This window comes from Theropithecus gelada, chromosome 16 (genome assembly GCF_003255815.1).
Source record: "Theropithecus gelada isolate Dixy chromosome 16, Tgel_1.0, whole genome shotgun sequence".
In the NCBI taxonomy this organism is placed as follows: Eukaryota; Metazoa; Chordata; class Mammalia; order Primates; family Cercopithecidae; genus Theropithecus; species Theropithecus gelada.
Window position 1 is genome coordinate 32,782,074 of NC_037684.1, and position 12,708 is coordinate 32,794,781.

The 12,708-nt window shown below is 38.1% G+C and overlaps 1 protein-coding gene across 5 annotated transcripts in view; it reads right to left on the reverse strand.

The window, feature by feature from the left end:
- The window catches only part of GPATCH8 (G-patch domain containing 8), a 106,390-nt gene that overhangs the window by 61,682 nt on the left and 32,000 nt on the right, over positions 1-12,708 (reverse strand). For 2 of the 5 annotated variants that reach the window (XM_025362041.1, XM_025362040.1), the window contains one exon: positions 7,695-7,767. The exons of 1 other annotated variant lie outside the window; for it this stretch is intronic. In XM_025362041.1, coding sequence (XP_025217826.1) covers positions 7,695-7,767 — 73 coding nt within the window. Of the gene's footprint in view, positions 1-7,694; positions 7,768-10,320; positions 10,431-12,708 lie in introns of all 5 variants that reach the window. 2 more of the 5 variants (XM_025362042.1, XM_025362043.1) reach the window with 2 other exon arrangements.

A 12,708-nucleotide genomic window follows, 5' to 3' on the forward strand; every position in this document is an offset into this window, starting at 1 on the left:
TGTGAGATGTCTGGAGATATATTCCAAATAAAACAAGCAAAACTTTGAAAAAGCTGCTTCAGTATCAACAAAAGGAATGTACATGTTATTATACAGGAAGCAACTGTGTGTTAACAATCATATTAATTATTTAGTAACCAGGAAGAAATGCTTAAGAATTTTATATCCTAAAAATTTAATTAATTGCATGAAAAGGCCAGGCATGGTGGATCATACCTATAATCCCAGCACTATGGGAGTCCAAGGTGGGAAGGTCACATGAGCCCAGGAGTTCAAGACCAGCCTGGGCAACATAGTGAGATCTGGTCTCTACAAGAAATTTCTTAAAAATTAGGTGTGGGCTGGGTGCAGTGGCTCATGCCTGTAATCCCAGCACCTTGGGAGGTCGAGGTGGGTGGATCACGAGGTCAGGAGATGGAGACCATCCTGGCTAACATGCTGAAACCCTGTCTCTACTAAAAAAAAAAATACAAAAAATTAGCCGGACGTGGTGGCAGGTGCCTGAAGTCCCAGCTACTCGGGAGGCTGAGGCAGGAGAATGGCGTGAACCCAGGAGGTGGACCTTGCAGTGAGCCGAGATTGCACCACTGCACTGGGTGATAGAGCAAGACTCTGTCCCCTCCCCCCAAAAAAAAAAAATTTGGCATGGTGGCATGTTCCTGTAGTCCCCAGTACCCATGGGTCTAAGGCAGGAGGATCACTTGAGTCCAGGAGACCAAGGCTGTAGTGAGCTATGATTATACCACTGTACTCCAGCCTGGACAACAAAGCAAGACCCTTGTCTAAAAAAAAAAAAAAAAAAAAAGCTGGATTTACTGGATTCAAGAATACATCCATTTTAATTTTTAAGTAATCCAAGTTGTTCCCTGTAATGGTTTTCACTAGTTGATATTCTCATGGCTATGATGTAATGAGCTCATGGCTATTTTCCCATAATCTTACCAGGCTAACTTTGGTCTTTCTCAAACTGATAAATACCTGACGGAAAGTTGTTCTTTGCCTATCATGAGATATTACAGATATTTTCCCCAGTCTGTTTGTTGACTTTGTTTATGATGAAATATAGCCAAACTTATCCTTTCCTTTTTTGAGACAGGCTTGCTCTGCTGCCCAGGCTGGAGTTCAGTGGCATGATCACAGCTCACTGCAACTTCGAACTCCTGGAGTCAAGGGATCCTCCCACCTCAGCCTTTCGAATAGCTAGAAATAGAGATGCATGCCACCATGTCCAGCTAATCTATTTTTTAAATTTTTTGTAGAAACGGGGTCTTGTTGTTGCCCAAGCTGGTCTTGAACCCTTGGCCTCAAGTGATCTTCCCACCTTCGCTTCCCAAAGTCCTGGGATTACAGGTGTTTAAGTCACTGTGCCTGGCCTTTTCCTTTTCTTAATGGCTTCTAAGTTTTGGGTTATGCTTAGAAAAGGTTTTCTAATTCAAATATTATTTTAAGATAATAATTCTACCATTGTTCATCCTAGTAACTTTATCATTTCATTTTTTACATTTAAACCTCTCATTCACCTGAAATTTACATGGAGTAAGGAACGACAAATGGGCATCCGACTTTTAAAATTCTGGGTTGTTATTCAGTTGTCCCAATGCCACGACTGAGTCACTGAGGCTGTTTCTAGATGTTAGATTTTTCAGAAGTTAGACTCAGCAGTAGAGATGACTAGTGAGCTCAGAATTAGTGAACCAGACACCAAAATTAGGGATTTAGGGGCTCTAAAACACATCTAACATCAAAAGCACAGATCCTGAAGTCCACATATAAAGTATCTTATAAAGCATATAGAAAGCATATTAACTATTACTGTTGTTAACCTTGGAAGCTCTAAGGATGCTTATCTCTAATTCAGTTAAAATAACTATGTACTATACAATAGGTGTTAATAATAAGCATATATGACATTTTTATAGTCTGTATAATGTGAGTTCACTTACTTTGTTTTCATAACTACTCTTTAAGAAGACAGGCAGAGATTTTAACTTATATTTATTGCTGAGGAAAATAATTCAGAAATGGTACCTTGTCCCTTTACTCATAGGAAATGGCAGTGACAAACTCAAACCCAGATCTTGTATTTCCAAATATTAACAAACTGCCATTACACCCTGCACCAAGTACTTTTACACAAAAATTAGTGAGACTCCCTACTCACAAGGAGGTTGAAATAATTTTTTAATTAAATATTCAGACTGATCACATACTTAATTTAAATATGAAAGGAATACACAAAAGTTGAAAACATCATCCTTGGCTTCAAGGAAACTTCAAAAGTCTACAGCAGTTAAAAAAAAGCAAGGCTTGCTGGGCGCAGTGGCTCATGCCTGTAATCCCAGCATTTTGGGAGGCCGAGATGGGCGGATCACAAGGTCAGGAGATTGAGACCATCCTGGCTAACATGGTGAAACCCCGTCTCTACTAAAAATACAAAAAATTAGCTAGCCGGGCGTGGTGGCAGGCGCCTGTAGTCTCAGCTACTCAGGAGGCTGAGGCAGGAGAATGGCGTGAACCCAGGAGGCAGAGCTTGCAGTGAGCCGAGATCGTGCCATTGCACTCCAGACTGAGGGACAGAGCAGGATTCCGTCTCAAAAAAACAAAAAAACAAAAAAAACCCCGAACAAACAAAAAACAAGACTTTAGGGACTGGGAAATAAACCTGAAAGTCAGGAACCATGTCTTATCTACTCTCTCCATGTCTTATGGTATTTACTGCTGCTATAACTAGAATGTAGTGTTAGGTCAGTAAATATGCGTTGGTTGTCTCAATGTACTCATCGAAACTTCCAGACAGGGTGAGATAGGAAATAATATCAGACCCCATTCATTTTTCTTAGGAGCTAAACTTTTGTCTGTCACCAAAGAATCAGCCAAATCATCAAACAGCACTTACACAATGTAACAAAGAAAGTTCAGGCACCATTTCTGGGCTACACCTACTGACTAAATGTATTTCACAGAAAAATAAAAATTTTGAACTACATTCCATTTCAAAGCTGACAAAAGGTTATAAAACAACTTCCAGAACTGAATCCAGTCTAAATGCTACAAAATACAACTGTCATTCACTCTTGCTTTATTCTGAATTAAACACATCCTCTGTTTCTATAACAAATAATTGTTCATAATATTTCTCATCAGTAGTGCTTTTTTTGTGTTGTTTCCTTCAGTTATCTTGTCAACATTATCTTTTCTTCAAGTCTTTTATTTTTAAATACTAACAAGTATCTGCCATATATAATAACTTTTTAAAAAATTTCTGAAATATTTTAACAAATACTAAGGGAGAATGAAACGTGAATAAGAAAATATGAGTACAAAAATAAACTCAGTTTACAAAGTACAGCCACAGACAACTTCATTCCAGAGTCTGCATGCCCTATTCTCCAATCTATTCAGTGACAAGGCATCAGCACTGGAGCCCCAAGAACTGCAACTTTTGTTGGCAAAAGCCTTGAATGGGTCAAAATAATTTTTAAACCTTTGACAAAAAAGCCCAAAAGGACCAGGTTTAAAATTTTAGTGGATGGTTGTATGTGACATATGTTAAGAGTCCTAAACTCAAATAAAAAGGAAAGTTGACAATGAACTAGTCAATGTGAAAAACTTACAAAAGCATAAGCCGAGAAATTATATGCGATTCCTAGTCTATAAAATACCAAGGAGGCATTACTGTTTACGCTAGAGTGACAGGGCTTTCTTGAGTGGTTATTTATATCAACGGTTTAGTATGGTCAAAGAAATCTGTCATAAATTGCCTCAATACACAATAAATGCGGATATATTCTAGATTAAATTATGTGGGTACTACAGAAAGAGATATGTGAGAGAAACCAGCACAATGCCAGCATGTACACTGTTGAATCTGACACTAGGAAAAAAACAGCCAGTTATGAAACAAACTCAATTCTTAATGTTGGAAATAGAATAAGGCTCCATTCTTTTTGGAGAATAAAGATACTAATCATTTAAAACAGATGGACTTCGCACCAGCAATGTGGATATACTTAACATACACAACTGTACACTTAAAAATGATTAAGGTGCTAAATTTTATGTTATGTGTTTTGGAAAGGGTGAGTTTTATTTATTTTTTTTAAACAGAGGGTCTTGCTCTGTCACCTAGGCTGGAGTGCAATGGCCCAAACATAGCTCACTGCATCCTTCAACTCCTGGGCTCAAGTAACCCTCCTGCCTCAGCCTCCTTAATAGCTGGGACTATAGGTGTGTGCCACCAAGCCCAGGAAATTAAAAAAAATATATTTTTGTAGAGATGGGGGTCTTGCTATATTGCCCAGGCTGGTCTCAACTCCTGGCCTTAGGTAATCCTTCTGCCTCAGCTTCCCAAAGTGCTGGGATTTCAGGTGCTAGCCACTGCACCCGGCTATGTTATCTGTTTTTTAACAATTAAAAAGAAAAAAGCCCTTCACATGAGCTTTAAATTTCCCTTGAATTTTTTTTTTTTTTTTTTTTTAAAGACAAAGTCTGGCTCTGTCGCCCAGGCTGGAGTGCAGTGGCGCGATCTCGGCTCACTGCAACCTCCGCCTCCCAGGTTCATACCATTCTCCTGCCTCAGCCTCCCAAGTAGCTGGGACTACAGGCGCCCGCCACCACGCCCGGCTAATTTTTTGTATTTTTAGTAGAAACGGGGTTTCACCGTGTTCGCCGGGATGGTCTCGATCTCCTGACCTTGTGATCCACCCGCCTCGGCCTCCCAAAGTGCTGGGATTACAGGCGTGAGCCACCCGCGCCCGGCCTAAATTTCCTTTGAATTTTTAAATGAATAGATTTATGAGTTATTGAGTACTTCCTATATATACCTGTTACCATGGAGATGGAGGTAAAATATGGATAAAACCTAATTCCTCTTTTCAAGAAGCTCAAAGTTCAAAGGGAACCAAAATTCTAAACTGTTCTTTTTTTTTTTTTTTTTTTTGTGAGACAGTCTCACTCCGTCACCCAGGCTGGAGTGTAGTGGTGCAATCAAGGGTCACTGCAGCCTCAACCTTTCGGGCTCAGGTAATCCTCCTACCTCAAAACTCCTGAGTAACTGACACCACAGGCGTGGACTACCAAGCCCAACTAATTTTTGAGGGGTGTGGTATAGGTGGAGATAGAGATGGGGTCTATGTTGCCTAGGCTGGTCTCAAACTCCTGGGCTCAGGCAATCCTCCTGCCTCAGCCTCCCAAAGTGCTAAGATTACAGGCATAAGCCGCAGCACCCTGCCTAAAATCTCCTTAAAAACAAAAATTGAAAATAACTTTGGATCACCCAAAGTAGGTGAGTAGCCATTTACCTATCCTTTCTTAAACACTCATCTATCTCTTCCCCCTCCTTTCTCTCTGCAGGTTCTAGTTGTACATTAAAGTCTCTGATGCTTAACATGAAAAATTCTGGGATTCAAACAGATTTGCTAGCCACTATGAAACAGCCCCACCTTGTGTGCCTGAACAAAGAGAATAACAATCAACAATGTTCCTGGGTGTCCTCGAATAGAAGAGGTATTTCATGTTGGAGAGAAAAGCAAATCTAGTCTTCTGATCTTCTTCTAAAGCAATCACCTCCATTCAAGTCAACCCAACACTTAAAACTATGCAAACCACTGGGACAAATTCTATCAAAAAGTCATCTCTATCTCAGTCCTGATTATCTTCTCTCTTCTAGGCTCTTATAAAATATGTGGTCTATCCCATATGAATTGCTCTTAATCAGAGTATTCTTTGTATTGTTTGCAAAGTGTTCTTGTGCCACTGGAAGGAAAACAAGTTTAAAGGTAATTAAATCTATTTCCCCAAAAGAATAGGTTAATGCTTAGTAATATTTCATTAAAACATATTTATTGAGCATCTCCCATGTGTCACCGATGAATAGAATTTGTAGAAGTAGAATTTTAAAATTAAAGGTTTTAATAACTGAAACATCCTGGCTGGGCACGGTGGCTCAAGCCTGTAATCCCAGCACTTTGGGAGGCCAAGGCGGGTGGATCACGAGGTCAGGAGATCAAGACCATCCTGACTAACACGGTGAAACCCCGTCTCTATAAAACTACAAAAAATTAGCCAGGCATGGTGGCAGGAGCCTGTAGTCCCAGCTACTCGGGAGGCTGAGGCAGGAGGATGGCGTGAACCTGGGAGGTGGAGCTGGCAATGAGCCGAGATCACACCACTGTACTCTAGCCTGGGCGACAGAGCGAGACTCTGTCTCAAAAAAATAAATAAATAAATAACTGAAACATCCTATTTCAAGCCCTGTCCTCTTGGTTTCCCTTTTTAATTAATTAATTTTTTCTTTTAAAAAAATCAAGACAAGGTCTCGCTATCTCACCCAGGCTGGTCTTGAACACCTGGCCTCAAACAACCCTCCTGCCTCAACCTCCCAAACTGCTGGGATTACAGACATGAGCCACTACACCTGTCCTTGTGTTCCTCTCAACACACTTGAATTGATCAGACTCTGGTATTCAAATTGTGAAAATTCATTTCCAAAATCAAAGAACTAGTCAATAGTAGCACACTTCTCCCCAAAGATGCCTATTATACAATAAGCTCCCACATGATCAGATGTAGAGGCACAATGATTCCCATAATTTCTTTTTTTTTTTTCTTTTTCTGAGACAGAGTCTCACTCTGTCGCCCAGGCTGGAGTGCAGTGGCGTGATCTTGGCTCACTGCAACCTCTGCCTTCCAGGTTCAAGCAATTCTCTGCCTCAGCCTCCTGAGCTGAGACTACAGGCATGTGCCACCACACCGGGCTAATTTTTGTATTTTTAGTAGAGACAGGGTTTCACCATGTTGGCCAGGCTGGTCTTGAACTCCTGACCTCGTGATCCACCCGCCCCAGCCTCCCAAAGTGCTGGGATTACAGGCATGAGCCACCACGCCCAGCCAATTCCCGTAATTTCTGAGGTAGCATTCACATCACATCTGCAAAGAACAAACAGTAGCTCTTGAATCTGAGAGAGCTAAAAAGTGAATGCAGTTGGTTGGTTTTCAACTAGGGAGAACTCAGAAGCTGAAATATTAGTATTTTGTTTTTAATCCAAATGACTGGTATAAACAGAGTAACAAACGCAACGGAAACTTTAAGCCATACATTTTTCAGACTTTGATAGGAGCCTGAGAAATAACCTCTCTGCTCAGAGAGCCCTCAAAAACCTCTGCTTTCATTTTATGTTTCTTGGAGGTTAATTTTTCTTTTCTACCACTACATAAATTTCTTATTGCAGAGCAAAAGAGCCAGGGCAATCACAAGCTTCAGGGAGAATTTAAAACGATAAAAATTAAATTCTGCTACTGAATGATTCTCTTTATAATACTGAACCCACAATACATTACTAAATAGCACAAAGAAAGCATACTCTGATATTTTGCATTCCTTTTACTCCACCCACCCATCACCTCCACCAAAAAAAAAAAAAAAAAAAATTTTAAAAAGGCTGAGCCACACACAGTATGTTTGACTTGAAAGTTTCGATGACACAGCAGCTTACTTTTGCAAATTACTGGCAAATATACAGGCTTAACAGTGACTTAAAATACAGTTATAGGACAAATAGACTATTCTAAGGGTTGAAAAAGGCAGGGGGGAGAAACCCAAGCACTTTTTTAAAAACACAACAAATATATTCAGGTACAAGATCTGCATCAGAAATGGTTTTCTTTCTTTTTCTTTGATAAATGTAAACACTTACCCTGAAGAGATTTTCCCAATCCCTGGCCCAGCTTCCACCCATGTTTCTGGAGTAAGCGGTGTCCAATATTATCCTGACAGACAGAACAGAGAGACAAACCAAAAATATTCCAATAATATATTCTTCCCTTCCTAGAGACATTTAAACAGATGATGAGCAAGAGATACTTCTACATATATGCATGCAAAAAGGTGCTAATAATAGGGTAAATGTGCCCAATAAGAGGGACATTAATGTAAAAAGAAAAGCTGGCTAGTATTTTATATGGGAAGAACATACGGGGTAAGGGTCCTTTCTGATGGTGTGCTGGGCAACTTTTGTATATAACATTTTAAAATGGAGAAAAAGGGGAAAGGGAAAAGGGGAAGAATACATTTATGAAGTTTTAAAATAACATTAAAAAGCATAAAATCAAGGTACTTATACAGTCATATCCACCACCTAAACAGCACCACTTTAAGATTTTTTTTTTTTTAAAGAAAATCTACATTGTGTTTAGTTGTTTTGTTTATGTGTCAGGCTTTCATGATACAAAGTAAGTTGTAAGTGTAAGACTGCCCCACCACTAGAAATGAAAAAACAATCAGAGCAAAATCCAGGCTAGACTTGATTGGTTTAAAAAAATAATAATAATAATATATATAATATAAATATTTAACTAGCATGCAGCCAATATTAAACTGAAAAAACAGTGAGGTTAGTAAAACAAGAAATTAAGTTGATTAAACAGAAAAATAAAATGAGCTCAAGCACAGACTGAGTGATGCATTTCAACATGTAGTCTAACAAAAATGCTAAGATGTTAGAATGAAACAGGCCTAGCAATAAGTTAACAGTAAAGAACCATTAGTGCATGTAGGGGGGAGAAACCAACATACATAATGTCTCATCTTCCCAGGAGCACATTCGAAAAGGTATTTCAATGTACACTGCATGAAAAAAATGCTAGAAACAACAATTAAATGTCAGCTTTCGTTTAAGAGGTCAAGGTATTGGAAACATCTGCAGCCCTTTGTCCAATTCTTTGCTTTTTACAGTTATTGTGAAGTACCAAGACAAGGCTAAAAATAAGCACTAACTGTATATCAGAAAAAATGATGCTATTCATCCAATGGACAACACTGAAAAATTCTAAACACAAAGTATTCTATATGTATTAAAATGTAATTTATAGTATAAATCCACAAAAGATTAAAAGTCGCAATAAAAGTAATGTTAGCAGAAAACAAAGATAAATCATTTGAAAATCTCATTATTTCCTGAAATCAATTTATAAAGCTGACTAAACTACAAATTTCTGCATTAAAACCAAATATTGCACATTAAACTGTTTGTCTGACATCTCCATATTCAATGATAAAGTGCTCTTTGAACTTAAGAGGAAAGAAAAACATTTTTTTACTGTTACCTTCTTTAACTAGAAGTTAGAAGATTAAGCCTCCCATATGCTCTGTTTGTTTAAGGACAATTTCCTTCTATAAGTTTATGACAGCATGCAACCTGGAAAACTGGGCTAAGCAGCTAATTATTTCATTGATGGGGAAAAATCAGGATACTTTTTTTTTTTAAATACAGCATCTTGCTCTGCGGCCCAGGCTGGTGTGCAGTGGTGCAATTACAGCTAACTGCAGCCTTGACCTCCTGGGCTCAGGCAGTCCTCCCACCTCAGCCTCATGAGTAGCTGGAACTATGTGTGTACATCACTATGCCTGGATAATTTTTTAATTTTTTGTAGAGATGAGATTTCGCTATGTTGCCCAGGATGATCTAGAACTCCTGGGCTCAAGCAATCCTCCCTCCTCAGCCTCTCAAAGTACTGGGATTACAGGCATGAATCCAAGGTATTTTTTTAAAAGCAAAACCTGGAGGCAAATTATAATGAAAAATTTGTTTCTAAAACAAAACATATTGTTTCAAATATACATATAAAATCATTATGGTGCACAAAAGTTTGCTGCAAGTTATTTTTGCTCCATATCATCTGAAAGAATTAGAAACACTACTGATCCCAAGCACTGACTTCCACATTACTACACATCACAAAATCTTAATATAACACTACTGCTGCTGCGGCTTCTTCCCTTCCCCGCTCCAAACTGAACTGCCAGGAAAAGCATTCCCTTACCCAGTGCTCAGTGTCTAACTATTTATAACTTTATTACCCCCTAAAAAAGAAAAGATTAAAAGTCTCAATATAAGTAATGTTAGCAGAAAACAAAAAGGTAAACAGGCCCTTATTTTACTACTATGAAAGCAAACTTACCTGTGTAGAAAATCCTTATTTCATATCGTAATTCCTACAACTGAATAATTCTAGAAAGGACAAGGATAGCAGAATGACTCTAAGAATATATGGTTTATTAAATAATTGTTTAATCTCTTAAAAGACTCATAACTATATTCGACACCAAGATTTAGGCATTAAACAATGCTGACAAAAATTGTTGCTCCCCCCCCATTTTGTTGTTGTTGTTGTTTTTAAAGAAAACTCAATCTTTGGCTAAGTGGAGATGAGACATTATGCTGATTGTGTTATATTATGAATGCACTAAAATAAACAGACAGATGAAGCAGTATGCTATTTCCAAAAGCAGTGCAAGTGGAGTGAAAGCATTTCCATACGAACCTGGCTTTAAAAACTGGGCTGTCAAAAGAACAGTTAAATGTAACACAAAGTAAGAAACTGTCCAATCACTAATGGTCGTTTTTTTTTTTTTTTGTCTTGTTTTCAATTCACTGCTTGCAAGTAATGTATTTATTAAAGAGTGAAAGCATAAGTAAATTCACGAGTCAAGACCAGCTGAGAGATTCAAGAGCAGCGTGTTGTGACTGACAACAGTGAAAGGAAAAGCAAATGTTAAAGGGAGAGGGAGAAAAAAAAGAAAAAATTAAGGTTATACACATTAGCACCACTTTTACAAAACCACTCAAGAGGATGGCTGTCACCTTCTCAGAAAAAAAAATCATTGATAGAAAATGGTAGTGGCATTTCTCTTCTAAAACTTTAGTTTAAAACTGTTCTTTAATTAAATCTACTTTCTCAGGGACTATAATAAAATATTTAACATGCCACTCTAAGTCCTTCCAGTCATAACAAAGACAACAGACACAATGGACACATCTCCCAGAATCTCCTCCCTTCACCAACCTCCTAGGGTAAATGAATGACCAACACAGAAAAACTGGACCTTTCCTATCATTTCAAACTACCTGCTCTTGGAGGAAAAAAGGTAGCTCTGTGACTCTGCAGGAAGGGCTAGTATTCAGTATGGTCTCCCTTCCTACCAAGAAAAGAAAAAAAAAGGTTTTATAAACACTCATCAAAAATCCAATAGGCTTAAGGTAAGGTTTTATAAACATTCATCAAAAATCCAATAGGCTTAAGGATGATGGCTAACACAAGGAGGCACACCAAAATAATTTATAACAAAGTAAAACAAACCAGACTTGTCTATCTCTGAAATGATCAAAACTTTCTCTGTGAAAGAACAAGAAACTCAATAACCAGTCTGTGGGAAACAAGCAATCTATTCTTTCTGTTTACAACTGTAATTTTTGCCAATTATTTCAGGATTTTTTTTTTTTTTTTTAGACGGAGTCTCACTCTGTAGCAGGCTGGAGTGCAGTGGTGTAATCTCAGTTCACTACAATCTCCACCTCCTGAGTAGCAGGGACTATAGAAGCATGCCACCATACCCGGTCAATTTTTTTTTTTGTATTTTTAGTAGAGACAGGGTTTCACCACGTTGGCCAGGCTGGTCTCAAACTCCTGACCTCAAGTGATCCGCCTGCCTTGGCCTCCCAAAGTGTTGGGATTACAAGCATAAGCCACCACGACTGGCCCACGGACGCTATTTATAACACCAAGTTGGCACAAGTAGCTTACAGCTCAAACAGGTAATCTAGACAGAACAAGGGCAATGAACACTAAATTTCTTTGTTCCTTTTTTTTTTTTTTTTGAGACGGGATCTCACTCTGTCACCCAGGCTAGGGTGCAGTAGCACAGTCACAGCTCACCGCATCCTTGACCTGCAAGGCTCTCAAGTGGTTCTCCCACCTCGGTCTCCCAAAGTGCTGAGGTTACAGATGTGAGCCACCATGCCCGGCCAATTTATTTCCAAAGTAGTAATTATTTTTAAAAATAATTTTTAAAAAAGTAACTCTTTACTTAATTTCAGTTACTATAATAATGACTAAAAATCTTTCAGTTTTTGTTTTTTAAATATATAATTTGGGGTTTAATTATAATCTCATAGAACCAAAAATAAATTACAGAAAATTTTTTCGTTTTAAAAACTCTGGTTAACAACTAACAAAGATGCATGATAGAGGCAGGCTGCTTTTACTTTTTTTTTCTTCTAAAGTCAACTTGATACAATTTAAATGTACATGGAAGAATTCCAAAGAAATCCTAACTTTAATAAATAAGGCAAAGCTTATTTATTACGCAGAAAAGCTGGTTTTCTACATAATTCAGAGTTCTCACAAACCACCTATTTGTTTTCTCTCTCTGCTCAAGACCCCAAAATGGTGGCTGTGTGGCCTGTTCTTTGGTTGGAAATGAAGTTCTTCTAATTCTGGTTAAACCATGGAGCTATGCTAAAACTCAAACTTTTCCACCTAGATTACCTTAGTTGGCCTTTTTTTCTCCCCCTATTTCTACACATAAATATATCATTAAAATGCTACATTTTTATCATTTGTTCTTCTTTAATAAACATGTGAGAAAAGGGATGTAATTTTTAAGTGGGAAGATCTTTGAAAATGAGAAATCTGTATTATAAACTACCAATATGCTGAAAACACAATACCAGCAATTTAAAAATACTTATTAACTGTTTCAGCCATTCCTCAACATTTTTATTAATTAAATACCAAGTAGAAACTTTCTGCTCCATGAAGCTGTATGCCACCACAGTAACAATGATCATTTTGGCAACAGCACCACCAATACACATGTATGATGGGAGCCTGCCAAAACACAGGAAAAAATTTACTTAATTGTATGAAGCT